The sequence below is a fragment of the Vulpes lagopus genome, chromosome 10 (genome assembly GCF_018345385.1).
Source record: "Vulpes lagopus strain Blue_001 chromosome 10, ASM1834538v1, whole genome shotgun sequence".
In the NCBI taxonomy this organism is placed as follows: Eukaryota; Metazoa; Chordata; class Mammalia; order Carnivora; family Canidae; genus Vulpes; species Vulpes lagopus.
Window position 1 is genome coordinate 108,409,998 of NC_054833.1, and position 26,944 is coordinate 108,436,941.

Genomic DNA, 26,944 nt, shown 5'->3' on the forward strand with positions numbered 1-26,944 from the left:
CCCCCCAGTCCACAGCATGGAGTCTGGGCTGTCAGAATGGATGAGCAGCCTTCCCTGGGGACGGCAGCCTGTTTATTGAGTACAGAGGATACATTTACAAACAGAGTACACAAAATAAATACCTGCACATTCTCCAGCCACGGTCCATGGTATAAAAGCCCAGGTGGGCCTATCAAAGGCCCATGTCTCCAAATGTCCTCTGTCCTACCCTTAGGACCATGCCTATTTTGGACAAGAGAGAAAATGAATGCCCAGGGCTTCAGGCCCCCGAGACACTTGGGGAAATGGGGGGGAATTCTGAGGATTTGGCTCTCCGCTGCCTTGTGCCAGGAACACTTGGGATGGGAGATGTATAAGGCACAGTCAACTTGGCCCAGAGCGGTCTCTTTGGCTTTGTTTCTCACTGGAGGTGGCACTTGCAGAAAGACAGGGGCCTGGAGCAAGGCTACCCACTGAGAGAAACAGTGAGGGCCAATCCCTCCCGGCTGGGCCCCAGATCCTTCCCATTCACTAAAAGCAGCTGTGGAGGAACGGGACTTGGGTTCCAGCCTGGTGGAGGGAGACGGGGGAGGTGCCATGACCGACATGGGGATGGTCTGGCTCAGGCCTCTGGGAAAGCAGCCACCTAATTCCACCCACCTCCTGCAGGGGGTCCCTCCAGCCTGAGACTCGGCAGAGCCTAAGCTGGAAGGGTAATGCTGTGAAAGGAAGCAGGGACAGGCTGGACCAGGCAAGGCCAGCTGTGGGAAGGCCAGGCACTCAGGGTTCAGAGGCAGGTCACACAGTATGGCTAAGTTCCAACTGGAGCTGCACAGCAGCTCAGCAGAAGGGGAGGGCTGAGCAGCCTGGGGACCTTTCCTAAATACAGGAGGTCCTTCCTTCCTACTTTCTCTAGAGGATGAGGGAGGAGCACAGTGGTCAGTCCTAGGCTGCCCATAACTCATGTCAGACACTAGATGGCGCCTTCATGCCACTGCGAGAAGGGAACAGCAGCGCCTGAAGGGAAGGGGCAACCGGCAGTACCAAGGGTGGAACCGGATGGGGCTGACACTGGAATCTTGATGGGGGTCTCCCTGGAAAGCCCCTGGCCTCTGCCTTGGCCCCGGTGCCCCCATTCCCCAGGTAGCAGCAGTGGGGTTCCCTTTAACCCCCACGGTTGGGAAGGAGGCACCTAGGGAATAGAATGGGCATCCAAGGGGGAGAGAGAGGTGATAGTGGGCTCTGTAAAGAAGGCACTGAAAACAGCGGCCTGGTGGGCAGGAGGTCTCTCATTGGCAGAGAGAGAGGTTGGAGCCTGGAGCAAGCCTGCTACTAACATGGCTATCATAGTCCAGAAGGGCCAAGGACCATGCCATGGCCCTACCATCAGAGGTTCTAGCCAGTCCTGGGGCTAGGAGGGGTCCCTGGGGGCACCATGAAGGAACAAAGACCTTGGGTGAGAGGTGGGAGACTTTAGACTTAGCCAGGGGCTGAGAGTCCAGCCAAGGCACAAGCTTTGTGCTTCCTAGGCCTCTCACTGGGGCACAGATCAGGATGCAATGGAATGTGGGGAGGCCAGAGAAGGTTCAGTGAAGAGGCTTTCAGAAGTAACTGTTCCAAAGAGTCCTGGGACCATAGGACGCCCTCCGCCTGGCACGACATACCCCCTTGGTCTCAGGGAAGAGTCAAGGGGTGAGGGAGCCTGAAGGCCAGGTCCTGCCCCTTCCCCAACTTATAGCAGAGCAGTTGCCCAGGAGCACTGGTGCCAGGCCAGGCTTCCAGTTCACAGGGCTTGCAGCCCCCTGGGCTCCCTTCACTCTGTCACACCAGACTCAGGCCCAGGATGAGGATAGGGGCTGCTGAAGGCACAGGGAAGGGGCTGGGGCCAGTCACCTGCCACTGGCCACCCAGGCCTATCTCTAGAGAGGGTGTCGGGCCCAAAGGGCATGGCAGTGCATGGCCAAGCTGGGACCGTGGCACGTCTGCACTGCAGCCAGGTGGCTCAGCCATTGTACTGCTGCTGGTAGCGCAGGTTGAGCTCCCGCAGTTCCCTCTCCCGTACACGGCGCGACTTGTTGGAGCGTGTGGAGCGGCTGGAACGCGTGGACTGGGCCGATTTGGTGCTCTGACAGCGTGAGGAAGCACGTTTGAGGAGGTTCTGGGAGATGGAGCGGTGCAGATTCTTCATGGATGAAGAGGCTGCCATGCTCACCACCCATGGGTGCCTCAGGGCCTGCAGTGCAGTCATACGGGCGCCGGGGTCCACCGTCAGCAGGCGGTCAATGAAGTCCTTGGCCAGGTTGGACACACTGGGCCAGGGCTAGAGGCCAAGGACAAGCATTAGCACGAGAGCACTGAACACGGCTCTCCCCATGCTGACAATGCCACCACCACAGCACTTAGACCTGTCCAGCATCCCTGCACTCTCCCCTCGAGAAAAGCAATGCCCGTCTCCTCCCAAGTACAGTCTTCTGGGCCTCCCCCCCCCCCCCCCCCCCCCCCCCCAGCGCTGGGCCAGGCCATGAAGCAGAGGCTCTTCTCTGAGTAAGGAGTCCATCTGAAAGCACAAGGACTGTACCTCTTCCCAAGCAGCAAACTTCTAAGGAGACCTGGACTCAAAGCCTGGCTCAGGAAGGTGGCCCCTGTCAAGAAGCCCCACCTGGCTGAATCCTTAGGTTCCCGGGGTAAAGGACGCTTCCTCAGAATTCCTCTTAGCCCCCAGAGCTAAGCGTTATTTCAGTGATCTCAGGTTCAGTGCTCGCTCCCATCAGACCATAGTGCTCTGGGTGAGCCCCCATGCCTGGTGCCAGGCACACAGCGGCCCTGGAGCCTGGAGGAGGGCAGATGGTCCCGAGTCCCTGCATCTTCTGAGGCACTCTAGCATGGGCTCTGACCCTCCCAAGGGGTGGGCAGCTACGGCCTTTGCTGAGCCTGCTGCAGAAGGTTCGGGTGGGATGTCAAGGGACCCCCACGCTTTTTTCTGACCAGTGAGGTCTGCCTGTTCCACCTAAGGGTGCTCTTTGCCCTGGGGTACCCTTGAACTCACTGTCTAGGGGGGTTCAGGAAGCCGCAGAGCCCACATTTGGGGCTGCTGCATGCCTATCTAGCAGATCCATATAACACTGACTATGGCTACCCTCACTTCAGCTTCCTTGACCTCCAATTCTTCCCCAAGGCTCTTCCCCACTTATATGGGGGTGGGGGGGGGCGGCAAGGAGAACACTCTTCTGGAATCCTGAAGAAGGGGCAGGGCTACTTGCAGTTGCTACCCTAACCTGCTTTATGAAAGGCAAATCCCAACTTATACTAAACAGAACTGGTAGAAAACGACAGGCCACATTCCCAAACAGCCACCTAATGGTCCTCGTCACTAACGGGCCTGCTTCCAGTGACTCCCGGGAAGATAACGGCCCTCAGGACGCACAGCCAGGGAAGCCCAGAACACCTTGCTAAGAGCACTGAGGGGGCACAGAGTGGCAGACAGCACTCCCCCATACAGAGCCCGGTCCTAGTTTCCCTGCAGGCCTGCACAGCTTGGGCTCCCGTAGTGAGGCTGACATATGCGTGAACGGACTGGGTGCCACAGTAGGTTTTGGCTCACAGTTCAAGAAAGCTTCAGTACTGGAGAAAGCAGCTTGCTGCTGCCACCTGAACACAAGAAGCCACCAGGAGGGGTCAGCCAGTCTAAACCACAGATACTGCAGCCCCTGTCACTCACTGAAGACCTGGAAAGAAGCAGGCCTGATGGGCCCACTGATGGACACAGCGAAACCTAGGAGCTAAGCAGGCTGGGGTACAGGAATATTCACGCTGCCTGACTGGCTTTTCTGGGCTCCACGAAAAAGGGAAGTCACTGGGAAACACAGTGCAGGTCCTTCTGGCCTCTTAGTGGCACAGCCTGAAGACAGAGCTGGCAGGCCAGGCGAGCCAAACAGAGCTGGCACACGGATTCTGCGCTTACCCCTTGGTCCAGCCAAGATAGAGGAGGGTAACTCCTCTGCAGACTACAGAATAGAGAGTGGCAAAGCTGGACTCAGAAGCCAGGAACCTAAACACAGATGGATCAGAGGTACCTCCCCACTTCACAGCCACACCCAGTCAAAGGCCCCTGCAGCTCCAGACTAGTCCACTGTGGTCTTTGGTGGGCCTCTCACCAGACCCATCCTGGGGGCGTAAGCACTTCCATCTCCAGAGTGGCACAGGCTCACACTGGGCATCGACCCCTGCTGCTCCCCGAGCGGCCAGCCTGTTAGTGACAAACTGAGCCAGACTGATCTACGCCTCCTGCTCCTCCCGAGATGCCTGCCTCTCCGATTACTGTGTACACACAGCTGTGTGCACAATGCCGATGAACTCATCTAAGGGCCAGGCCAGCCCTCTCCGGCAGGCCCTCGCCTTCCTCATTTTTGAAGAGCTGTGAACAGCTGGGCCAGGTGGGTCCCCCAAGCCAACGTGACTTGAGCCATCCTGACTTGAGAATCATGCTATGCCAATGGCACCCAGCCTAACCCTCACACACTGAGCAGCAGGAAGTCAGGCGGGCCAAATCCAGGAAAGTGTCCTCACTGACAGCGAGACAGGGGCTCAGGTGGCCTGTCCGAACAGTGGCCCCTGGGAGCCCCGCCAAGTCCTCCAACAGCACTCAGCAAGGAAAAGTAAGGCTTTCCACACTCACTCAGGGCCATGTCCAATTTAGTACCTCCTAGGAAAATATTCAACACCCACAGACCAACCCATCCGCCTCCCCAACACGCTTGGGCCTCCAGAGCCCCATGAGTATGTCTGTCAGCCTATGACTGACTGGCTGGGTAGCATCCTGGGTGAGACAAAGAATGATAAACAGTCATGCCTTTCCATTTCCATAGCTCTAGCTGCTGGCTCTGGGTAAACAGAATTCTCACCTCAGTAAACCTGGAGCCAAGTCAGGGACACATGTGAGGCACAAGTGGCTGACAGAAGGGACAGGCTCCAGGTACCACCTGACCAGTCTCCCAGAGGCTTCCACCTGTTTCTGGGATGACATGGAGCACAGCGTGTGGAAGGGAATGTTAATTATCAGTCTGCCTTGCCTCCAAACTCGTATTTCCCTCTGCTGTAGGATCAGAGAACAACTGACACTCAGGGTGAGAGCCTACACCCTCCTTTCTATGAGTCTCTTATGAGCTGTGTGGGTAAAGGGCTGGGCCCCATTCCAAGAGACAAGGACAGGTTGTGGGGGGAGGGACATCATTTCCACCCTATTTCTGACCACCAAGCTGACTCCTTTTCCCTAGTCTGTAGCCCCCAGAATACTTATCCCCTTGCAGTTATGGTACCTACTTTTTTTTTTTTTTTAACTAAGCCCCAATGTGGGGCTTGAACTCATGACACTGTGATCAAGAGTTTTGTGTTCTACTGACTGAGTCAGCCAGGTGCCCCTAAGGTACCTACTCTTGATTTTATAACAGCAGAGAAGCCAAAATGGGGTAGTCAACTCTTCCGGAGCACTTCGTTACCAACTTTACGCTCCTCATCCCCTGCTTCTCAGGGACCAGCAGAATCTAACCCTCCCTTCAAAGGGAGGCACTAAATCAGAAAGGGCTTTCCACTTCAGCTCAGAGGATGCATTTTCCTTCTCCCCACCCCTTTGCTTGTGCTTAATAGACTGAGCCACCCAGGCGCCCTAAAGTCCTTGATCTAAGAAGATCTCGCTTCTTAGATTCTCGCTTCTTCTTCTCTCACTTTCTTCCTCACTTGGCTGCACATGAGGAACAAAAGCATAGCATCTGGGGCACCTGGGTGGCTCAGTTGGTTGGGCATCTGCCTTTGGCTCAGGTCATGATCCTATAGGGTCCTGGGATCAAGTCCCGCATTGGGCTCCCTGCTCAGGGGGGAGCCTGCTTCTCCCTCTCTCTCTGCCTGTACTTTCTGTGCCAAATAAACAAATAAAATCTTTAAAAAAAGAAAAAAAAGAAAGCATAGCATCTAACATTTAAGTGGCCTGAACCTCCTGACCCCTATGGGTTCTTTTCTAGCCCATGAAGACTCTGGGGAAGGTTCCCTGGCAGAGAAGTTAGCCCCACCAAAGAGCTGCTAGGGGAAAGAAGGGAGGAAAGAAGACTGGGCTTTGCTCCCATGACTCAGTCTTCCCTCAGCTTTGTCTCAAGATATATTTTCAGACCCAGCATTCCCACCCTCAAGGGCCTCCTTCCTGTACTTACGTGGGCCTGAATGAGAACAGAGAAAAGAGCATGTTTCTGGGAAATGGAGCTTTGGGTTTACTCAGAAGAGCAGAACTATTAGTATGACAAGAACAGCATACTCTGATGTGGCCCACGAGGCAAAGGGTTTTGAGAATTCAGCATAGCTGGAGACCGTGTGGCAGGGGAGCCAGCAGCCCCTTCCTCTGGTCAAGACACTTACCATTCTAGGATCTGGCAGGGGATGAGGTGGGGGCTGAACGGCAGGAAAGAGGACCTCAGGGGAGAGAGCCTGAGGGGAGAAAATGAAGGAAGATAATAGAGTTTTTAAAAGGGGCAGAGAATGAAGGTAAAAATAAAACAAGAAAAGGCATGACAACTTAAAGGTTAGTAAAGCTGCATTCGGAAACCTAAGATGAGTAATAAAATGAACTCATGCGCCCCCATCTGTCCCTGTCCAGAGTCCACAAAGTGAAGGACAGGGACAGGAGAGAGACAGGGTACAACTCAAGAGTCAGGAAGGATGCTGTGTGCTCACTTTGGAATCAGGGGGATGTTGGCAACCTGTGCCAGCAACTAAGTAATGTCTGCTTTTAATGATGTCTTGAAGCAGGCCTGGATGGTTCTGGATTTCAGAGCCTGTTGCAGAGTGGTCTTTTATCTCCACTCACAGATTCTACTAAGGCCAACCTGGCTCTTAAAAGAAAAACTCAATACCAAAAAAACCTCCTCCCTTCTGGTTTCTGAAACAGTTAGAACCCTGGTGGCTATTGACTAGCATGTCATCCCCACTGAAGCCTGTGTCTCCGAACTCTTGGTACACAGGACTTGGCACAGGGCAGGTACTTGGTCCACGTGGAATGGCAGGAAGGAGACTTCTGCTCGAAGCTGGCCAGACCACACTGGAGCAAAGCTCAGGTCTGGGCACTATACTTACACAGGGAGACAAACTGAGGCCAGGCAGGCATGCCCCAGAAGGGGGACCTTGTGAGACAGGGCTGGTGGGGAGTGGCTGGATCAGGTCCCCTTTAACCACCCCATCCACCTGTGAGTGTGTTTTCCACTCAGTGGGGGCAGAGGGAATGAGTGTGGGAGGCTGTCAGCGGATTGAAAGAGGTCAGACTGTGGGAGACAACAGCTGTGGCAGCTCCCACAAGAACTCAAGAGCCTAGAAGCGACAGGGCCTGTGAGTGGGCCGAGCTACCTAGGTGGAGACAGACAATGAGAAGAGCAGGAGAGGGAGGGGACGGACAGCACACCAGGCACTGCTCTGAACACAACCCATGATATAGCCCTTTGATGGAGAGGCCTCGGCCGGGTGGGGGTGGGAGATAGCAGTGATGAAAGAGGCTCTGACCCTGGGTTAATGAGAAGCTGAAGGTGGTCAGGGCAAGGCATTTTGGTAGGAATGGCTGAATGCAGCAACGTGGGGAGAATGGGCATCTGTTTCTGCCACCAGAGGAGAGTACTGCTCTTTGGGGACTGTGTAACCAGGGCAGCAGCGGCAGAGGGAAGCCTAGAAGATAGGGCTCCAGGGAGCTGAGTGGTACACCAGAGGTGGCACAAGAGGGGAAATACTGCCCTTCTCTATGCAGATCCTGCCTCCTGCCCCCAACCACGAGGAAGCCACCCCTGCCTTCCTTTAAGAGGTCTCCAAGCACAGTGACCAGTGAGGGTCCACCGCCCACACCCAGAGGACCAGATCATGCCATCTATCAGTGACCAGTCAGGAATCTGGACTGCGAGCATCTGCTGGAAATGAAGGAGGGAGACTGCTCTGTTCAATACCTACTGAGTACCAGGAGCTTTGGTGAAGTAGGGACAGCCCTTCCAGAAAGGTCCCTCCTGGACAAGTATGGGGGCATCTGCGTGTCCTCGTGGGATCCTGGCACTGAGCTAGTACCATCACCCAGCACTGACAGCAGAGAGGCAAGTAGGAAGGGCTTAGGGATACCTCACAGGAAAGAATTCTAAATCAATTTGTATTTCCCTGTGCTGTCAGCTTTTGCAACAGACACGGGAATCCATCCGCTTACTCTGGGAGCAGGAGGAAGCAAGAGAAGAGTGATGAGCCGATGGTCCATCATAGTCCCCATCCACCCTGGAGGTGGGAACATGAAGCAGTTAAATGCACCAGCAGAATCTAAGCACAAGCCTGAAAACAGGCCATCTGCCTCTCTGCAGTCTGTGTGCTGCCTGCACACAACTCCCAGTCTCTCCCATATCCCAGGGGAAGTCCTCCCCATGGCTCTGGGTCAAGGTCCTAACCCCACTCGGCTGACTGTCCCTACCAGGGCATATGAACTAGGCTGTATGACCAGCCTCCTCATAGGGGCTGACCCCGTTCACCCAGAGAGCCACAGGATATGGTACATCCTCTGCACCTCCTTTTATCTTCAACATCCCAGGGCAGAATGACAAGTGTTAGGGTCACTTTAAGGTGGGGAAGTAAATGTGAACTCTGGCTCTGGGCACTCATCCTACTGCAGGACTATCAGAACTACAAGATGGTCCCATTCACTGCCCCTGAGGGCTTACCCCTTGGCGTCAAGTGGATGGGTGGTCTGACTACAGCCCAGAGGCCCACCCAGGAAAGCCACCTCCCACCACCTTGATCCCCCCGGGGGTGACAGACTGGCCCTGCAGGTGGCCTTCCTCTCTCACCAAGATTCTGTCCCTTACTCTCCTGAACAAGCCACTGTGAGGACCTTTGCCCCAAGCCCACCTGTGCTCAGGCTTGCCCATAGCTCAGAGACGACCCCAGCAGAGGGCGACAATTAAAGGCTGCTAAAGGCAGCAGACAACAAAGCTGCTGATGGCACCACTCTGCCATCAACCCCACAAGAGCCTCTTCAACCATCCTGCCTCTAAGAATAGAACTCTTGACAAAAGCAATAACATTAGGCTGGCAACGTCACATTTCATGTGCAGTTAATGACAGCATCTCCAAGTCAGCAGGACCATAACGAGCCTCCAGTATAGGTCTTACAGGTGATGACTCACCTTCTGTGTCACTTCTTTAGAAATAGCTGCTCCAGCCCTTCTGGAATCTCTCAGGACAAGAAGCTCCCTCTCTCAAGGTGGCTCTTTGTGTCTTCAGACTGCTCCCCCATTCATAAAGGCCTTCCTCACATCTGGCCGACACGGGTCTCTCTGTCACTTCTTTTTTTTTTTTTTTCTCTCTGTCACTTCTAACATGACCCTGGCTTGGCCCTCTCCACTCCAGCACCTCTAGTCATCAGGGAAAATGCAGATTTCTCTTCTCAAAATTATCTGTCTTAGCCTCCTCCTTCTCAGCACTCCCTCCTCTTCCAAGATTCCCATAGCTGCTTCTAAAGCAGGTCTGACCAGCAGACCACTAAACACCCCTCCAGCAGGCTCTCCACTTCTTCCTGGAGCCCAACCCCAAGAAGAGAATGCTTCCAAGCCATCAGAGCTACGCCCATCTGCCTGCCAGCCAGTCACTTTTGGGTCCTTTTCCAAGGCATCACCAACAACTGCTGGTGTTTCCCTCAGGAAAAGCCAGGAGAAAGTACTGGAAACCTATGTATTGATATACATGCTGTCCTCAAGGACCTTATAGGCTTGAGAAGAGAGATGTATATAGGCAACAACCCAAGAAAGTACTGAACCAAAGACTCTGGCAACATGCTGAGGCATGTAAGTCAGGGAACAGAGACTGTGGGGATGGAGAGGCCAAGAATTCTGACATCAAGATGGCTTGGATTCAAATTCCAGGCCTGCTATGCTCTAGCTGTGGAACCATGGACAGGTTACTTAACCTCACAAGCCTCAGTTTTCTCATCTGTAAAATGCAGGCATTATACCCACTTGGCAGCACTGCTGTGGAGATTAAACATGTTGGATACAGTACCCTTAGCCCTGAGTCTGGTATTCAGAAGGCATTACACAGTGGTCACCATTATTCTTTTTTTTTTTTTAGATTTTATTTATTCATGAGAGACAGAGAGAGAGAGAGACAGAGAGAGAGATAGACAGGCAGAGGGAGAAGCAGGCTCCATGCAGGGAGCCCTATGTGGGACTCGATCCCGGGACCCCAGGATCATGCCCTGGGCCAAAGGCAGGCCCTAAACCGCTGAGCCACCCAGGGATCCCCAGTCACCACTATTCTTAACGGGAGCAATCTGTGAATTGAACCTTTCAGAACTGGTCAAATTTCTAAGGTCAACACTCAGAGCACAGGGAAAAGCCTGACCAAAGCTTAGTATGGGGAGTGAATGAAGCAAACATCTAGGACCTACAGTGTGTAGGAAATGGGGCAGAATGGAGCCAGGGCTATGGGCTGGAGTATCTACAGTGTCAGGATTGTGTGGCAGGAGCCAGCCACTTGGTGTACTTCCCTCCACCACTGGAGTCTCCCTAGGGATGTCAAGGCAGGAGCCTACACACTCTCTGGACCATGTAGACAGCAGCCTCCCAGGTGAGAGAACTCTCTCACTCAACCCTTGTAAGCTGATGCTCCTGCGAACTGCAGGAGGATTCTGTCCCTAAACTGGCTCACAAAATGTGGAGCTCACTCTCGGGAACCTCTGATCTGCCTTAAACACCCCCAAGATGCCAGGTTCTTCATCCCCAACTGGGAATACTGCAACAGTCCCTCCATCAATCTTCTTCCTGTTGAGTCTCCAACAACGCTTCCTGCTGCATTCCCCCTTCACTCTCAAGAACCCAGAGGGCTCCCTCCCACCTTATGCTTCCAATCTCCAAGTTGCCTCTGGCACCAAAGAGCCGAACACCAACACCAAATACCAGGCCTGGCCCAGCCTCATCAACCTGTCCTGCAGGTTGATTATTATTCCCAATTTCCTGTTTATTCTGAGCACAGTCAGCAATGACCCTTTCTCAGAGCCCACCTCCTGAGAGTTGACCCTTCTCAAACGCCCTCTATTCAAGTCCATGGAAACCACTGAGTCTGACAAGGGACTGCACAGACGGTAGGCCTCAGGGAACAAGCTCATTGGATAGGGCTTGGTATACAGAAGACATCACTATGAGAAGGTAGGGGGCAGGAAAAGTGCCCCTAGAAAGGCACTAACTGCCATGTACTTACTGTCGGGAGGAATGCACACCTCCAAACCTTGCTGGGCTCAAAGTGAGTGGTCCTTCATTTGCAGAGGAAGCTAGATCAAAACACCCTCCTTTCAACATGATATGCTCTCAGATAGGTTTTCTGGCAGGGCCTTACTCACTTGGATGGCCTTCAGAAGAGCAAATGACTATCACACAGAAGACAGATGGCTGGACTGAGGGTGGAGGCAGGGCCCAGCCCCACGAAGGGGGATCAGCCCAGCCACCTGACCTGAGCCCCACACCTCCTGTTTCAGAGTGCCCAGGCCCAGTGGCTAGTGGTGAGGCCTGCACTGGCAGGGTTTGTTCTGTGGCCATTTCCCACTCCTAGTTCTTTCTCCCCAGGCAATCTCAAGCTTCTTGGGGATGGAAAACAGACCTTCATGTCTCTCTGCATCTACCCCAGGTGCATTTATGGGTAGGCAATGGTCAGCAGAACAGAAAGACAGATGCCTGGTCTCCACCTCCTCACCCAGGAAGCACCCCAGGCAAATTCCACCCAAATCAGATGGTGGTAGAACCTGTTGCTGGAGTCAGGGAAGCTCTTTGTAAGGGACAGATGCCCTCAGGGGAGGGCCAGGAATTTGGCTCTGGAACTGGGAACTAACTCTTGCTTTCAGCTTCAGATAAATGGGGCGGGAGGCAAGGCTGGGAAGTGCCCCCCAGAACATTGGAAGCCCCAGACTGTGTTTCTAGCAGAGCAGGAAACAGTCTCAGGATTCAGTCTTGTGGCTATAAGAAGAGCAGGGAGCCTGAGTCCATTCCTCACCCCATTCTCCTGTCATTCTCCCAGCCACAGATAATCAATAGCTGCTTAGCAAGATTGCAAGCCCCAATTAGATAAACTGCTTGATCAACAACTGCCAGAATTAAGAACTCTTGGGCAAACCAATAGACTTTCAGAAAGTCTTCCCTTTGTCAGCATCTCTTGGGAAACCTCCCTCTCTACTGTAGCTAAGCTCGGTACTCCCTCTGCCAGCCAGACCCCCAACAGCCGGGCACCACAAAGAGCTCATAGCACACAGCAGGCCAGGTGGGGCCTTGGTATAACACTGCCTCTGGGAGGTGGATCCTGGGTCTTCTGCCCTGTGATGAAATCTGGCCAGAGGATGGGAGAGGTGCCCTCTGTGACTATGCCATTCTAGCCTGAGCTAGATGCTAGCCAAATGCTTCCCAGCATTTGTTTTGTTGAATCCATCTGAATCTATGTGGAGCAAAGAAGATGTGAGAACTTTAGGGAAGAGCTAGAGAACATTCTGCTTTCTCCTTCACCTGTGGCCAGCACAGAGCTGGCCTAACCACGAAGGCTTCCCTCCATTCCTTGCACCACTTGGACATGTGGAATGCCAGTCACCATCCTCCCAGGGAGTCCTTGACTGACCCCACGATCACGTCTGAAAGCTGACATGGAGTCTGGTGGGGCATGGACCTCAAGCACTGAAGACAAAGTGGCAAAAGGCTTTGGGGTGACTCCTACTGGAAATGCTGCTCTGGGCCAGTTGGCTGGGGCCAGAGAGGGCCCAGTCCAAAACCCCTGGAAGGAAAGCTGGGTTTCAGAAGGCAGTTGGTTCCTCCCCTCCATATGGGTTGTTTGTGGAAGCCCACGCCTGGGAGCGCTCTGCAGGGAGCACCTGGGGAGGGGCCCTCGCTGCCTTGACAGCATCCTGCAAAGCTTATTTTACCTCCCATTTAAACCGTTGCACATTCTGTTATTTGCCACCCTCCCAAGCCCACCATTATGCTTACAGCACCTGCTCTTGCTAAGGTCAGCCTCATGTCCCCCACAGTTAGCATCCTGCCTAAGGACCAACCAGCTCACTCCTTCTGTGTGCCTTCCTTCAGTTCCCAGCAGTGCTGAAACCTAACAATTTTTTTCACATATCAAGACAATCAGTGGATCCAAAGACACACACGTCATGATGGTCTACTGGTTGAATCTGGCCTGCAGGTTAGTATTTGTTGCCACACAAGGTAGTATTTAAATACATAAATGGAATTCCAACATTTTAAGATCAAATTTTCTGGCTTCTCTTTAAAAAACTGGAGCATCTGGGGACACAGAATCTTCTGGGCTGTGTGGCAAAATTGGGCAGAGATGAGCAGCATGGGCTCCCTTCGACAGGGCACGGTCACTGTAGCTTGTCTCAGTCCCTGTGGAACAGATACAGTGGCCACTGTGGCTCACACGCTCCAGCTGCCTTCTGAGTTTGCCTACAACTGCAATGCCCCTGTGCAGGCAGACAGCTCCCCAGATGCCGGTACCTGTGTTCCCCGCTTCTCAGCCTAAAGACTTCCAGCACTAGCCAGCATTCAGGACAGCCTGGAAGGGTTTGACACCCTTCCCCACAAAGAAATCCTTAACTCTTATAGGAGTCAATGGGTTAAAACCCACCTTCTAGTCCCTCGGTGATACAACTCTGAGGCATGCACCACGTGATTATTCACCAGGTCCCATTGGAAGTTCCAAAGGCCCACAGTGGCAGTTGGCTCCTCCACAGGCCATTTATTGGCTTCCTTCCTTTCTGCCTCACTTTTCCACCCTTCTGCCTGTGTTTACTAGACTCAAATCCCAATTATACTACCTGCTCCCAAGTCTATGGGCTCACTTTCAGGGAAACCCAAACTAAGATACCCTACTCATCTCACTTCATCATTTTTACATTACTTATCTGAACCCATGAGCAGAGCCCTCAGGGCACATGCCCTGATCAAGAGCTGCCGGATACACCCCCTCTTCCAGGGCCTCCCACTATCCCCGGACAGGGTAGACTCACCTCCCCAGAGTAACTGTACTTGCCCCTGAGGATTTGCCGATAGAGTCTGGTACGGTTGTCATCCTCAAAGGGCATGGTGCCACTGAGCAGGATGTAGGCAATGACACCCAGTGCCCACATGTCAACTGAATTGGTGTAGGGCTTGCGGACCAGGACCTCAGGAGCAATGTACTCGGGTGTGCCGCAGGTGGTCTTCATCAGGCAGTCGTCACCCTTCTTGCGGGCGCTGGCCAGGCCAAAGTCAGTGATGATGATCTTGGAGTCAGTGCCTGGGTGGTAGTAGAGCAGGTTTTCAGGCTTGAGGTCTCGGTGTGTAATGCCCAGTGCATGCAGATATCGGACACCATCCAGCACCATCTGCAGCACCCTTGTGGCATCACGTTCAGTGAAAGAACCCTTGGCGATGATCCGGTCAAAGAGCTCTCCACCGGTGGCCAGCTCCATCACCATGTACACACGCTCCTGCGTCTCAAACACCTCCACCAGCTGGATGATGTTGGCATGACGCACCCGGCGCAGCACACGCAGCTCTGACTCACATACCTCTCGCCCTTCCCGGTACTTGGTCTCAATCATCTTGATGGCATATGGCTGCCGGGTTGCCCGGTGCTCCACACGTACCACTCGGCTGAAGCTGCCTCGGCCAATCAGAGCTTTGATGTCATACTTGGCTGTCACACGTGGGTCAAACTTAGCCCTGTACTTAGCCACCCTGGCCCTGCGTGGTGGATCTGAAGGAGGCTCTGTGTGGCTGGTAATGGGGGCACTGGGGCAGGGGTTTGCACACTGACTGGCTGCTGGGAACCCAGCTTTAAGATCACTGTCCACCTCTGTGATGAAGTGCTTGTGCACATCCTTCTCAGTGCCACTGGAGGGCTCCACCTTCTTGACGAGATCCAGCTGGACATCCTTTGGCGGCTCAGGAAGGACCTTGCTTGTCCCACAGCCCATCACGGACACGGGGGCATCCTCTCCAGGGAGGTTGGCAGGACCTGCTCTGCAGGCAATGCCCTGTCTACACCTATGCACACAGAAGAAAGGGCAAGTCAGTATAGCCAGGAGTACCGCGGAAAGGATACTAGTCACCCTCATCCCCTCTCTCTTGCTCCCCAATAAATGTAGCCTGAAGACCTGACTCTAATATGGTTCTCTAGAAGGAAGGATGGCCTTGGTCCCTGAGTGCTCAATGGAAGGTCCAGATGAAAGGCTGGGCCTGAGCTTCATGGTCTTGACTTAATCTCCCTGGATCTGATTCTCATGCTGCTTTCCAACCCCAAGTGCAGGGCAAGAACATGCACCAGGCTTAGCTGTCACTGCCCCCACCCTCCTCCCTACTCTGCCTGGGTCTCTTATCCTAGTCAAAGTTCAAAGTTTTTTTTAAATGTTAAAATCATTCCTCTTATTATTCTGACTCATCTTTTCTGAAATGGGGGTGTGGAATGTTGGGAGGCCTGCTCTCCAACGCTATCACCTACGATGGCTCAGAAAGCCACTTCCCCAAGGCACCCCTTAAGGATAGCTTTCCAGGCCCTCTAGGCCTCCTGCAGGCATTGATTCCCTCCTACAACTGCTGCCAACACTACCAGCCCTGTCCTGGTTCTTTGCCCTAACCTTACTCTTTCCTAGATGGTTCCCATTAAAGCATCATCTTCATCTGGCAGTCTAACACTCTGTTCCAGGATCTTCCACTTTCAGTTCACCACATGGATGGCTGAAATCCCAAAGCTAGCTGAAATCAACCCCAGTAAACTTAGGACCACAAATCTTAGCACACTGCCACCAGGTAGCTACCGAACTATCCTGGGCTTCATTCAAGAGACAAAGGGAACCTTGAGCTCAGAAAGGACACTAACAGTTTCATCTTGATGTGACTCAGGCTGTGGATCAGGGTACTCTGCTTCCTTGGGATGAGGATCCAAGAGTTTTTCCATGTGCTTCTTAGAGATGTTCTAACCATAAAACCCTATGGTTGTTGGGGCCTTGATAAGGTGAAGTGTTGAAGTACTGTTTTCCAGAGGTTACCTCTACCCTGGCCGTCCTTCTTTAAGTCTATTGAAGAGCTCCACAGGTCAAAGAGGGAAGCTGAGAATTTCCTATTGACTATGACATACAGAATTAGGGGTAAAATTATCAATTCAGGTCAAACATTTACCAAACATTGTAAAGGAAAAAGAAACACAGCTTTTTTCCTTTCTATGTTAGGAAATAAAGAGTTCTTTCGTACTGTGTATTTCTTCACTGCATGTGTCTCTTTTACCTTCACAGAGAACACTTCACTTCTTTTCTTTTTAATATTTTACTTTTTAAATTTTTTTTAAAGATTTTATTTATTTATTCATGAGAGATACAGAGAGATACAGAGAGAGAGAGAGAGAGAGAGAGAGAGGCAGAGACACAGGCAGAGGGAGAAACAGGCTCCATGCCGGGAGCCAGACCTGGGATTCAATCCTAGGTCTCCAGGATCACACCCTGGGCTGAAGGCGGCGCCAAACCGCTGAGCCACCAGGGCTGCCCAGATTTTTTTTTTTTAAAGTAACCTCTATACCCAACATGGGGCTCGAACTCACAACCCCAAGATGAAGAGTCGCACACTCCACCGACTGGAGTCAGCCAGTGCCCCTAGAACACTTCACTGCTGACACCTTTGATCACATGTGTGGAGTCCCTACACCAAGCAATTCGGTAACGTCAGCCAGATGTCCGACAATTTAACTACGTTCTAACACTGTCTACTTAAAGATAGCGTCAGCTCCCACAGGTTAAGGGCTCAGTCCCCTAAGACTGTTCTCTCCCTCACATACATTTCAGATGCCAGTCACAAGCCTGGGTTATTACCTGTTCTTCTGATCAACTGGCCATAGATCAGGTTGGGTCTCAACAACTCCCTCAAGTTTAATTAATTTGCTAGAGAGACTCCCAGAACTCAGGGAAACACTTACATTTAGCAGTTTATTAAAGGATATGATAAGAGATACAGGTGAACATCCAGATGGAAGAGATGGTGAGCAAGGCATGTGGGAAGGGGTGCAGAGCTTTTATGCTCTCTCTGGGTGCACCATTCTCTCAGTATTTCCATGTGCTTAACAAGCCATAAGTCCCTCAAGCACTCTACTATTGGAATTTTATGGAGAGTTCATCCCATAGGTATGATTATCATTAACTCCATCTTCAGCCCTACTTCCTTCTCAAGAGAATAAGAGGCAGGGCTGAAAATTCCAATCTTCTAATCATAGCTTGAGTCTTTCTGGTGACCAGTTCCCATCTAGGAGTCACCTAGGAGCTGACTCAGAGTCACCTCATTAGAACAAAAGACACTCCTATCAACCAAGAAATTGCAAGGGTTTCAGGAGCCTGTATCAAGAACTAAGGTCAAAGGCCAAATATTAGAACAGAGATGCTCCTCATGCTCATATCACTTTGAAATTACGAGGGTTTCAGGAACCCTGTGCCAGGAACTGGGGATAGAGATCCATATATATTTTAGTTTATCTCACAAATATCTACCAGGTGCTTAGGGATATGGGAATGAATAAGACATGGTCCAATGTAGATTACATTTTAACACACACACAGATACAAAAGCAAAACACGGTCAAAGTCACAGTGTAAGATGAAGAAAAAAACATAGGAAGAGATAATTTCAAAACAGCATAGTAAGTATTAGGCTTAAGAAATAACATAGGGCAGCCCCGGTGGTGCAGCGGCTTAGCGCCGCCTGCAGCCTGAGGTGTGGTCCTGGAGACCTGGGAGTCACTCCCTGCATGGAGCCTGCTTCTCCCTCTGCCTGTGTTTCTGCCTCTCTCATGAATAAATAAATAAAAATCTGGAAGGAAGGAAGGAAGGAAGGAAGGAAGGAAGGAAGGAAGGAAGGAAGGAAGAAGAAATAACAACATACATGTAGAGTGACACAGGTCTCAGGGAAAGCTTCCCGGAGATGACCCCCACAATGAATTTATTTATTTTAATATTTATTTATTTATTTATTTATTTATTTATTTATGAGAGAGAGAGAGAGAGAGAGAGAGAGAGAGAGAGAGAGGCAGAGACACAGGAGGAGGGAGAAGCAGGCTCCATGCCCGGAGCCCGATGTGGGACTCGATCCCAGGGATTCCAGGATTGCGCCCTGGGCCAAAGGCAGGCACTAAACCGCTGAGCCACCCAGGGATCCCCTCCCACACTGAATTTAAGTTTAAAGTAAGAAGGAGTCAGTTGAGGAGAGGTGGGAATGGTGTTTCAGACAGAGAGCACAACATACTCAAAGATTACCCTGGGCCTAGGACCAGGCACGTTGGTGGTATGAAGACAGGCCTGGGGGCAGGCTGGGTTGAAGTTCTGGAAGCAGCAGGAACCAAGCTGCAGACAACACAAATTAGGGTGAGGAACCAGGACCTTCCAGGGAGTTGACCCGAGCTACAAAGGGTTTACAAAGACGGCAATCAATCTGTGTTAAAAAAGAAGTGTGAGGCAGAACTGGAGGAGGGTCAAAGTCTATTAAAAGGGCGGGTGAGGAGGGTGGTGGCCCAGATAGCAGGGTGGAACAGAAAGATGTCAGCGGGAAAACTGACAAGGACTGAAGGGGAGACCTAAGGGGTGAAAGGAAGGAGAGAGGGCAGCTCTAGTCCCTTGCCTGGGCTCCTGGGCAGAAGGGTCAGCAGTGCAGCAGGAGGGACAGATCTGGGAAGTATCAGGGAGAGATCAGTTTTGGGTATGCTGCAGTGCATGTGCAACATCCATATGACACAAAGGTAGAATCTGACATTTGAAGAGGCTGACCAAGGGTGGTGCTTGGGGCTAAGGGGGCAACACCTAAACCTCCCACTCCCAGTCACTGAGAAGCCAGCAAACGATCCCATCAAAGGCAGCAGAAGAAGACCCAGGCAGGTTTTGCTAAGGCAATTTAGGGGTCACAGAGAACCCACAGAGGCCACCAAATTCCCGTGAGTCGAGGGCCAGATTCTAAGGTGGTGATACTGATCGGTGTAGTGTGGTTAACTCTTTCAAGGAACAAGCTCATTCATGAAACATATCTGAGCCCTCAATTAGATAAAAAGGAGGAATCTGGAGACCACAGACTAAGGGCTCAGATTTTAATCAGTATGTCAATATGACTCTCAGCAGAATGAGGGATCTTTCTCTCATGACAGGGAAGGATTCCTCCACCAACATAAGGAAGAGCCCAGGAGATCCTACATAGTAGCACAGGAAATCATGTTAAACAAATATACTTAGGAACAAGGTTTGTTTTCACAGAGGCTCAAGATTAGAACTGTGGACTAGAATTTTGCAGACTCATCTCTTCTTTCGTGGAAAACACAAAACTCTCAATGCTATAAAGGGCTGCAGCTCAGGAACAAAACAGTTCCTGGGTCAGGATTCCTGAGGCAGAACAGAGGCCCCTGACCTCCAGGATCACCGGTAAGCAATGTCTACCACCATTCAGAGAGAAAACAAACTGCATGGGTGACCCAGCATAACTGCTCGGAGGTCTTCTCCCAAGATCTGCAAAATAAGTAATTGTTTCCAGGCATGTGCACTGGGTCTTTTGTTTAAATGTGCACATCTAGTCTGGTTCTGATGAGAAAAACTAAGGTTTACAAAAGAAAAGGCCTGACTTCTCACTTTAAACAAAGCCTGCATAGGGATTTCAAGTCAGCAGTAAGAGAGCCAAAAATTATCCCTCTCTGACCTTCCTTCTTCCTTCCTGGGACATAGTTTCTCCCACATTTGTTTCAATTAGAAAGTCTTCCAAAATAAGCTGACGCTTGGACTCCGCCTTCCCAACTAGATGAAGAGTGGAGGAGAGAGGCTGCTAGCTCTGGGAAGGGGCAACAGCCAACAGCATCCAGGTTACCACAGCTGCTCCACACACCAATCACATCTGTTAAATTCCCATTGCTCAGAGATCAGGTGAAAAGGCAAAGATAGGAACAGGGAAGGAGTCTGACAAAACTTCTGGGAATAAGGGCAGAGTGTCTTCCTGCCCCCAGCCTTCCTGTGTATGTCCCTAGCACAGTGACCAGGCTGTGAGAAAGGACTAAGGAGGTCACATTATGCCAGCTATCACAAGTCACTGTTCCTCTTCATGATACCAGTCCTAACACATCTTGCAGAAGGAACTGAAGAACTCTCTAGAGTCAGCCTCCACACCCTCAACTCCCAGCCTGATTCCAAGGACTCCCCAAGGAGTGCAAGCATGTTACAGTGTGGTAGTGGGCATGAACATTCAGCACTACTGTTCTCACTGAGGAATGACAGGACCAGGAAAGTAGAAACTTGCCCACAGCCACTTTAAATAGTGACAGCCAAGCACGGACCCAAATCTCCTAGTTCTCCATTCACAGTTCCTTCCATCACAAGGGAGACTCCAAAGAGTCTGGGGCTCAGCCTCACCAGGTCAAGGCCTCTATCCTTCTTCAGAACATTCAGCTGATGAAACAACCGGCCTTTACTGAGGACCTTTTCTGAAGGGCCTATATTATGAAACCACCATTCCAAGTATAATCTGGGTCACACTGCTCACTGCTGCACTCTAGATTGCTTTAGAACACTATTTTTCAGCCTCTTGAAGGAAGAAGCCACTTCTTAGGTTTCTAGAACTCTCTGGCACCCAGTGAAGTGCTGAGCTCAGAGCATGCATTCATGTTTGTTAACAATGAATGAAAAGTGGTCTGGCTCTTGGATTTCTACTTGCTGCAAGGCAACAGTCCCAGAACCTCAAACATTTTCAAGTGGCAGGAAGAAGCCAAACTGGTGATTAAACCAGAGCCGTGCTCCTTTGGTACCTGTGTAAATGTCCTCAACAACAAAGGAAGCTGGAGCTCTCAGGCTCCTGTTTTTCTTACAGATTGTTAACTGAACTCCAAGCAAGTTTGTCCACAAGCTATCAGACTTGACCCCATGGGAAAGAGAGGGGAAAGGCCTAAGATGGATCCCGAAATAATTTCCTGGCCACAGAAGCCGAGACTGTGGCTGTGTCCCTGGCAGGGGCCCATAGGCAACCCGCCCTCTCCAGTAACACCCCCTAAGATTGTCCTCCACAGAAAAGCTCTGCAACCTTTCACCTGTGAAGATCTCTATATCATGCTATTTTGAAAAGACTGTTTTGAAAATCTATCAAATGAAGTAGGCAGTAATCTCCCAGTAATCCCTGAAATAAGTAACTGCTAAACAACACTTCTAACCATCACGAGGCAAGCAGAGACACCAGGCAAAAAGAGCTTGTCACTTCAGATGAAAACCCTTGAACAAGGACCTCAGCAACCTTAAGGGGAGATATGTGCATCTGCTTTCTGAAATGAAAGGGACACTGCACCTAGCAATTCCATTCTCAAAACTAATTCTATAAAACCACTTCCGCGAGTCTAAGATATATTTGCACAAACAAGTTCATGAAAATGTTCTTTGGGGCAGCCTGGGTGGCTCAGCGGTTTAGCGCCGCCTTCAGCCCAGGCAGGGAGTGACCCTGGAGACCCGGGATCGAGTCCCACGTCCGGCTCCCTGCATGGAGCCTCTTCTCCCTCTGCCTGTGTCTGCCTCTCTCTTTCTCTCTCTCTCTCTCATGAATAAATAAATAAAATCTTTAAAAAAAAAAAAGATACGGACACATATATGGAAAAATATCCTCGAAAGGAAAAAGAAAAACTGTTGACAGGGATTGCTTCTAGGGTGTGTAAATGTGAAGGGAACAGGAGGAAGGAAGGAAGGAAGGAAGGAAGGAAGGAAGGAAGGAAGGAAGGAAGGAAGGAAGGAAGGAAATAAGTGAGTAGAGGGAGAAGGACTTTCACTTATAGCTTTACATATTCCTGTGCTGTTGTTATTTTTTAAAATCATCACCACATATTATATTTTTAAAGTTAAAAAATATATATTGTAGAAATGTACAGTCTGGGGATCCCTGGGTGGCTCAGCAGTTTAGCGCCTGCCTTTGGCCCAGGGTGCGATCCTGGAGTCCCGGGATCAAGTCCTGCATCGGGCTCCTGGCATGGAGCCTGCTTCTCCCTGTGCCTGTCTCTCTGCCTCTCTTTCTCTGTGTATATCATGAATAAATAAATAAAATCTTAAAAAAAAAAAGAAATGTACAGCCTATTATATGAATTTTTTAAAGTGCCAGAAGAATACATACCAAATTATTGCAGTGTTTGAGTCTAAAGATATTTTAACTTTTTTTAAAAAGATTTTATTTTATTTATTCATAAGAAACACAAAGAACGAGGCAAAGACATAGGCAGAGGGAGAAGCAGGCTCCCCGTAGGGAGCCTGATATAGAACTCGATCCCAGGGTCCTGAGCCAAAGGCAGACGCTCAACCACTGAGCCAAAGGCAGACGCTCAACCACTGAGCTACCCCAGTGCCCAAGATGATTTAACCTTTAATATTATTTCATAATAAAAATTGTTATGACTTCTTCTTAGAATACAGTAACTCAGGACACCGGTTCTCAAGACTCCAGTTAGGCACCAAGCTTTACATGGTAATAACTGGTGGACAGACTCCAGCCTTGGGGCTGAGAGGGAAAAAGTTCAAAAGTCTACTGTGTCCTCATTTTATCATGACCCCAGCTCCATCTAAAACATCCTACCCACTGGCCATCTGATCATCAGAAATACAGACTCTGGCAATGTACCTGGGGTTCTTCTTCCAAAATCCCAAGGTTCAACCCACAAATATTTACTGAGCTCCTGCTGTGGGCCAGGAACTCAGCCAGGGGCTGTGACAGACAAAAAGAAGGCTGCCATAATCTCTGCTCTCAAGGAACTTACAGCACAGATGATTCTACACAAGAATCTCTCTAATGATGAAGGGTGAGGCCACTTCAAGACTGCCAGTCTGGAAGGGGACCCTCTGAGATAATCTTCCCCTACAAAATGAAAACACTACATTTTTTACTTTAGCATCATATCAGATACCACAGCAACAGAAAGCTGTCCCAAGAATTAGCTCAGTGATGACCTAGCCAACATAAATCCACATAATAGTCACTGAGTAAGATTCTTGGAAGGAAAAGGAGTTCAAATAAATAAGTCTCTAGCTCTCAACAAGTAGAATTGCTTCCGTTCGTCTAGGGCTGTACTTCTCAAAATTTTCTCTGTGTATCCTAAGGTTGAGAGAGATGGCTGTTCTTGGCTATCGATTCAATTCTTTGGCACACTTATAACCCATTCATATCACACAGTCAGGAAGCTCTGAAGAGGACAGAATTGTCCATACAACATGCTAACACTTATAAAGTAAGACAGAAAGCCAAACCAAAGTCTCACTCGTTTAACTGTGAACTGCGACCAACAGAGATCCCCAGTATCTGTTTCAAATTCCACAGACAGTAGGATCTGCAGGGGTGTTCCATTCCAGGTCAGGTGCAACTCTAGCTCAGTGTCAGAGGCAAAGAGGTTTCCTGAATGCTGCACTTTCTCTAGCTCATTTATACAAGTCAACAAGCACAGCCACTGCAATTAGACAGGGACAAAGTGCTTATGCAACAAACCTACCCTCTGGTAAATCAGCATTCCAAGCCTCTTCTAGGGAAATGACCAACTGCAACTGCCCTGAGTAGAAGCACAGTTTTGTCAGAGCTTTCCCTGATAAGCAGAAATCACCTCAAGGAAATCCTATAAGGCACCTTCCTACATGAGGCTCAGTCTGAAGAGCAAACAAGCTGAGTTCTCCTTTTGACAAGGGACACACTCTGGGAAAAGCAGCATTAGTAATAACAATGGCTTCCATTTCCTGAGTTCCAACTATATTAAGCATCTTGTATGAACTCTCATTCCTCTGTGCAACCACACACAGTAGGCACGATTACTGCTATTTTGGAACGAGCAAGATAGGACTCAAAAGACCTCAAGATCTCACAAAAACCAAAAACTGAATCCAAGTCTTTCTGACTCCAAAGTCCATCCTACTAACCAGCAAATCATACTGCCTCCCTCAGTATGGGCAACAAGGCTATAACAGGAGTCCACATGTCACAGCTAGCCCTTCCTACAGGACAAAGAAGACACAACAGATTCCTAGTGCAATGACATAGATGTTCAAACAGGGAGCAAAGTCCTCTGAGATGTGTTTTGTTTTGTTTTTTCAAAATACAGATTTCTACCAGGCTCCAAATCTTCTGAATCCAAATATCAGAGAGAGACTCTTGAATCTGTATCTTGAAAAACTACCCCAAGGGATCTTAGACCATGGAAGTTGACAGGGCTGCACCACCTACCACAGGAATATGTGTGCATGTGCAAACGGGAGATATATATTTGCTGTCCTTATGTCAGATCCTGGTCTCTGATAAGGCTTCAATAATACAGTGAATCTATTTCTAGTTTTAAACCAGCAACCTATCCCAGTCCATTCAGCAACTACTTTATGCCAGGCATAGAGCCAGACACTCAGGAGACCCAGACCCACCATCGCGTGATACCACATGATATACTCAACTGTAGTCACATGAATAAAATACATAGGAGCCAACGGTTACCTGTAAGGCAAGGGAGCCTTCTCCCTTGGAAAAGGAAATGAAATCTAAGGTGGATTTTAAAGGACAGATGTAAATTTTCCATTCTGGTGGTTAGGGGTGGGGGTAAAAGAATATTACAAAATGCGTATCTAAAGTACAAGGGTATTAAAACACTGAACACAGCGGGCTCAAGTGTCCCAACGACCAACTGTAAACAGAAGGGAGAAGTGCCCAGGTGTTAACTTCCGGTTAGGCCTCTACCAGATTACGAAGAGCCCTGAGCGCCTTGCTGCGAAGCTTGGACTTCATCCTGTAGGCACCAGGGATCCCGTTTCAGGCAGTGAAGCACTTACTCAAATTTTCAGGTGGGACCGATCGCTTCAGCAGCTTCGTGGAGGGGGAATGAGCGTGGGGAGCTGGGCTTCCCCTCGTAAGCTGAAGGCTATTGGCTTGCGGAGCAGGCAACCCGGCCAGGCTCAAGCCTGCTTTTCCCCGCCTGAACACGGAAGCGACCGGCTGCCCGACAGCTGCTAGCGTTCAGTCGCAAAGGAGGGGCGTGCAGTAGGTGGCGGGCACGAGAAAGCAGGGAGGACAACCTGCTTAGTTCACCCTGCCCGACGCCGGCTGGCTGAACAGCAGGCAGGGAAGCTGAGCACGTCGACCAGGCCCACGCGGCCCCAGAGCCGGGCTCCCCGGCACAGCAGCACGGTTGAGGCCCGTCCAGGCTCCAACACCAGGCATCCCGAGCAGCCCTCGCCTGGCCTGCGCCCCAGTCCCGGAGGCCCCGGCGCACGGGGCTCCGGCCGGGCGAGGATAGGCCCAGGGCACCAGGAAGCGACCATGGCCGCAGGTCGCCAGCCCCTCCCGCCCGTCGGGCCGTCGCCCTGGGCCGGGCCGCCTCACCTCGCGCGGGCGGCGGGGTCGTCGGCGTCTCGGCGGCTGCGCTGACCCTCTCCAGACTGCGGACAGGGTCGCCGCCGCCACCGCCGCCGCCATCCTCGGGCGTCAGCGTCCTGACGTCATCACAGCGCGCGCTTTACGCCAAAACAAACCCAGGCCGCCCCTGGGGCGGTGAGGGGGCGGACTCCGGAGGGCCCGGCCAAGCGTTCAGCGCCCTCGGAGCGTGGCCTGCCCCTCGACGCCTTCGGGGCGGAGACTTTCTCTGTCTCCCGGGTGAGTCGAAGTCACCCTCGAAGTAGCTGAGCCTTGGGCCCAGGGTGGGAGCACGGGAGGTCGGGAGAAGGTGTCAGATTTCTGGGTAGGGCGGCAGGACGCCCCGTAGTGAGAAGTTGGGGACGTAGTGTGTTTCGACAGAGGTTTCTGGAAGTGCCCCTGGAACTCTGCAAAGGATCGATTTAAATTTTATTAACAAATCAGTTTTTGAAACTGCAATTAAAATAATTAAGGGACTCAGATGTTAAATTTGGCCTTCCTCACAGTGGAGTTGCAAATGGTTAACCTGAGGATCGGTGAAAGTGAAGTTAGTCTTGGGCTAACTTCGGAGTAACGGGGGGTTTTTTTAAGATTTTTTTTTTTTTAAAAGATTTTATTCACTCATGAGAGACAGAGAGGAGAGGCAGAGGCACAGACAGAGGGAGAAGCAGGCTCCTCGTGGAAAGCTCGATGCAAGACTCGATCCCAGGACCCCGGGATCACGACCTGAGCCAAAGGCAAATGCTCACTGAACCACCCAGGTGCCCCTAATTTTTGTTATTGTTGTTATTGAATTTAAGTTTCAATAACAACTTGAGACTGCAAATCAAGTAGATTAAAAAAAAAAAAAAAAAGTTGTTGCCGTTAAGACTTCTCTATATAAGATCAGAATTATCTCCGGAACCTGGGTGGCTCAGCTGTTGAGCATCTCCCTTCCGCCCAGGGTGTGATCCTGGAGTCTAGGGATCAAGTCCCACATCCGGCTCCCTGCATGGAGTCTGCTCCTCCCTCTGCCTGACTCTGCCTCTCTCTCATGAATAAATAAATAAAGTCTTAAAAAAAATTATCTCACTACTTTACAATAAATCCACATTGCAGGGAGGAAAAGTAGATGCTGGAGGTAATAAGGGCATTGTTAACCTCCTTCCATCTACCTCATTTCAGTCTGTTCATTTGTTAAAATATTATTTACTACATACATCAAATGGTCTTTAATTGTATAAACTAATGTTATGCTTTAAACCTAAAAATAAGGGATCCCTGGGTGGCGCAGCAGTTTGGCGCCTGCCTTTGGCCCAGGGCGCGATCCTGGAGACCGGGGATCGGATCCCACGTCAGGCTCCCAGTGCATGGAGCCTGCTTCTCCCTCTGCCTGTCTCTGCCTCTCTCTCTCTCTCTCTCTCTCTGTGTGTGTGACTATCATAAATAAAAATAAAAATTAAAAAAAAATAAACCTAAAAATAAATACCAATAAAACATCATGGTCTGTTTTATGTAGCAGAGTTTCATAAAAGATTTTATTAAAAAAAAAAAAAACCTCTAAG

General features: G+C 50.7%; 1 protein-coding gene across 5 annotated transcripts; it reads right to left on the reverse strand.

Moving 5' to 3' along the window:
* Nucleotides 1-55: 55 nt before the first annotated feature.
* PSKH1 (protein serine kinase H1) lies at nt 56-25,505 on the reverse strand. Of its 5 annotated transcripts, none has more exons than XM_041769863.1 (5): nt 25,371-25,503; nt 18,287-18,373; nt 14,021-15,041; nt 6,382-6,450; nt 56-2,299 (listed from the first exon to the last, which is right to left on the reverse strand). In XM_041769863.1, the coding sequence occupies exons 3-5, from the start codon at nt 14,969-14,971 to the stop codon at nt 1,982-1,984; spliced, it is 1,338 nt and encodes a 445-aa protein (XP_041625797.1). In that variant the 5' UTR covers nt 14,972-15,041; nt 18,287-18,373; nt 25,371-25,503; the 3' UTR covers nt 56-1,981. The 5 variants fall into 5 exon arrangements, with proteins under 5 accessions (XP_041625797.1, XP_041625799.1, XP_041625796.1 ...); XM_041769865.1 differs by lacking the exon at nt 25,371-25,503 and adding an exon at nt 24,821-25,358; XM_041769862.1 differs by lacking the exon at nt 18,287-18,373 and having other exon boundaries at nt 25,371-25,505.
* Nucleotides 25,506-26,944: the final 1,439 nt, after the last annotated feature.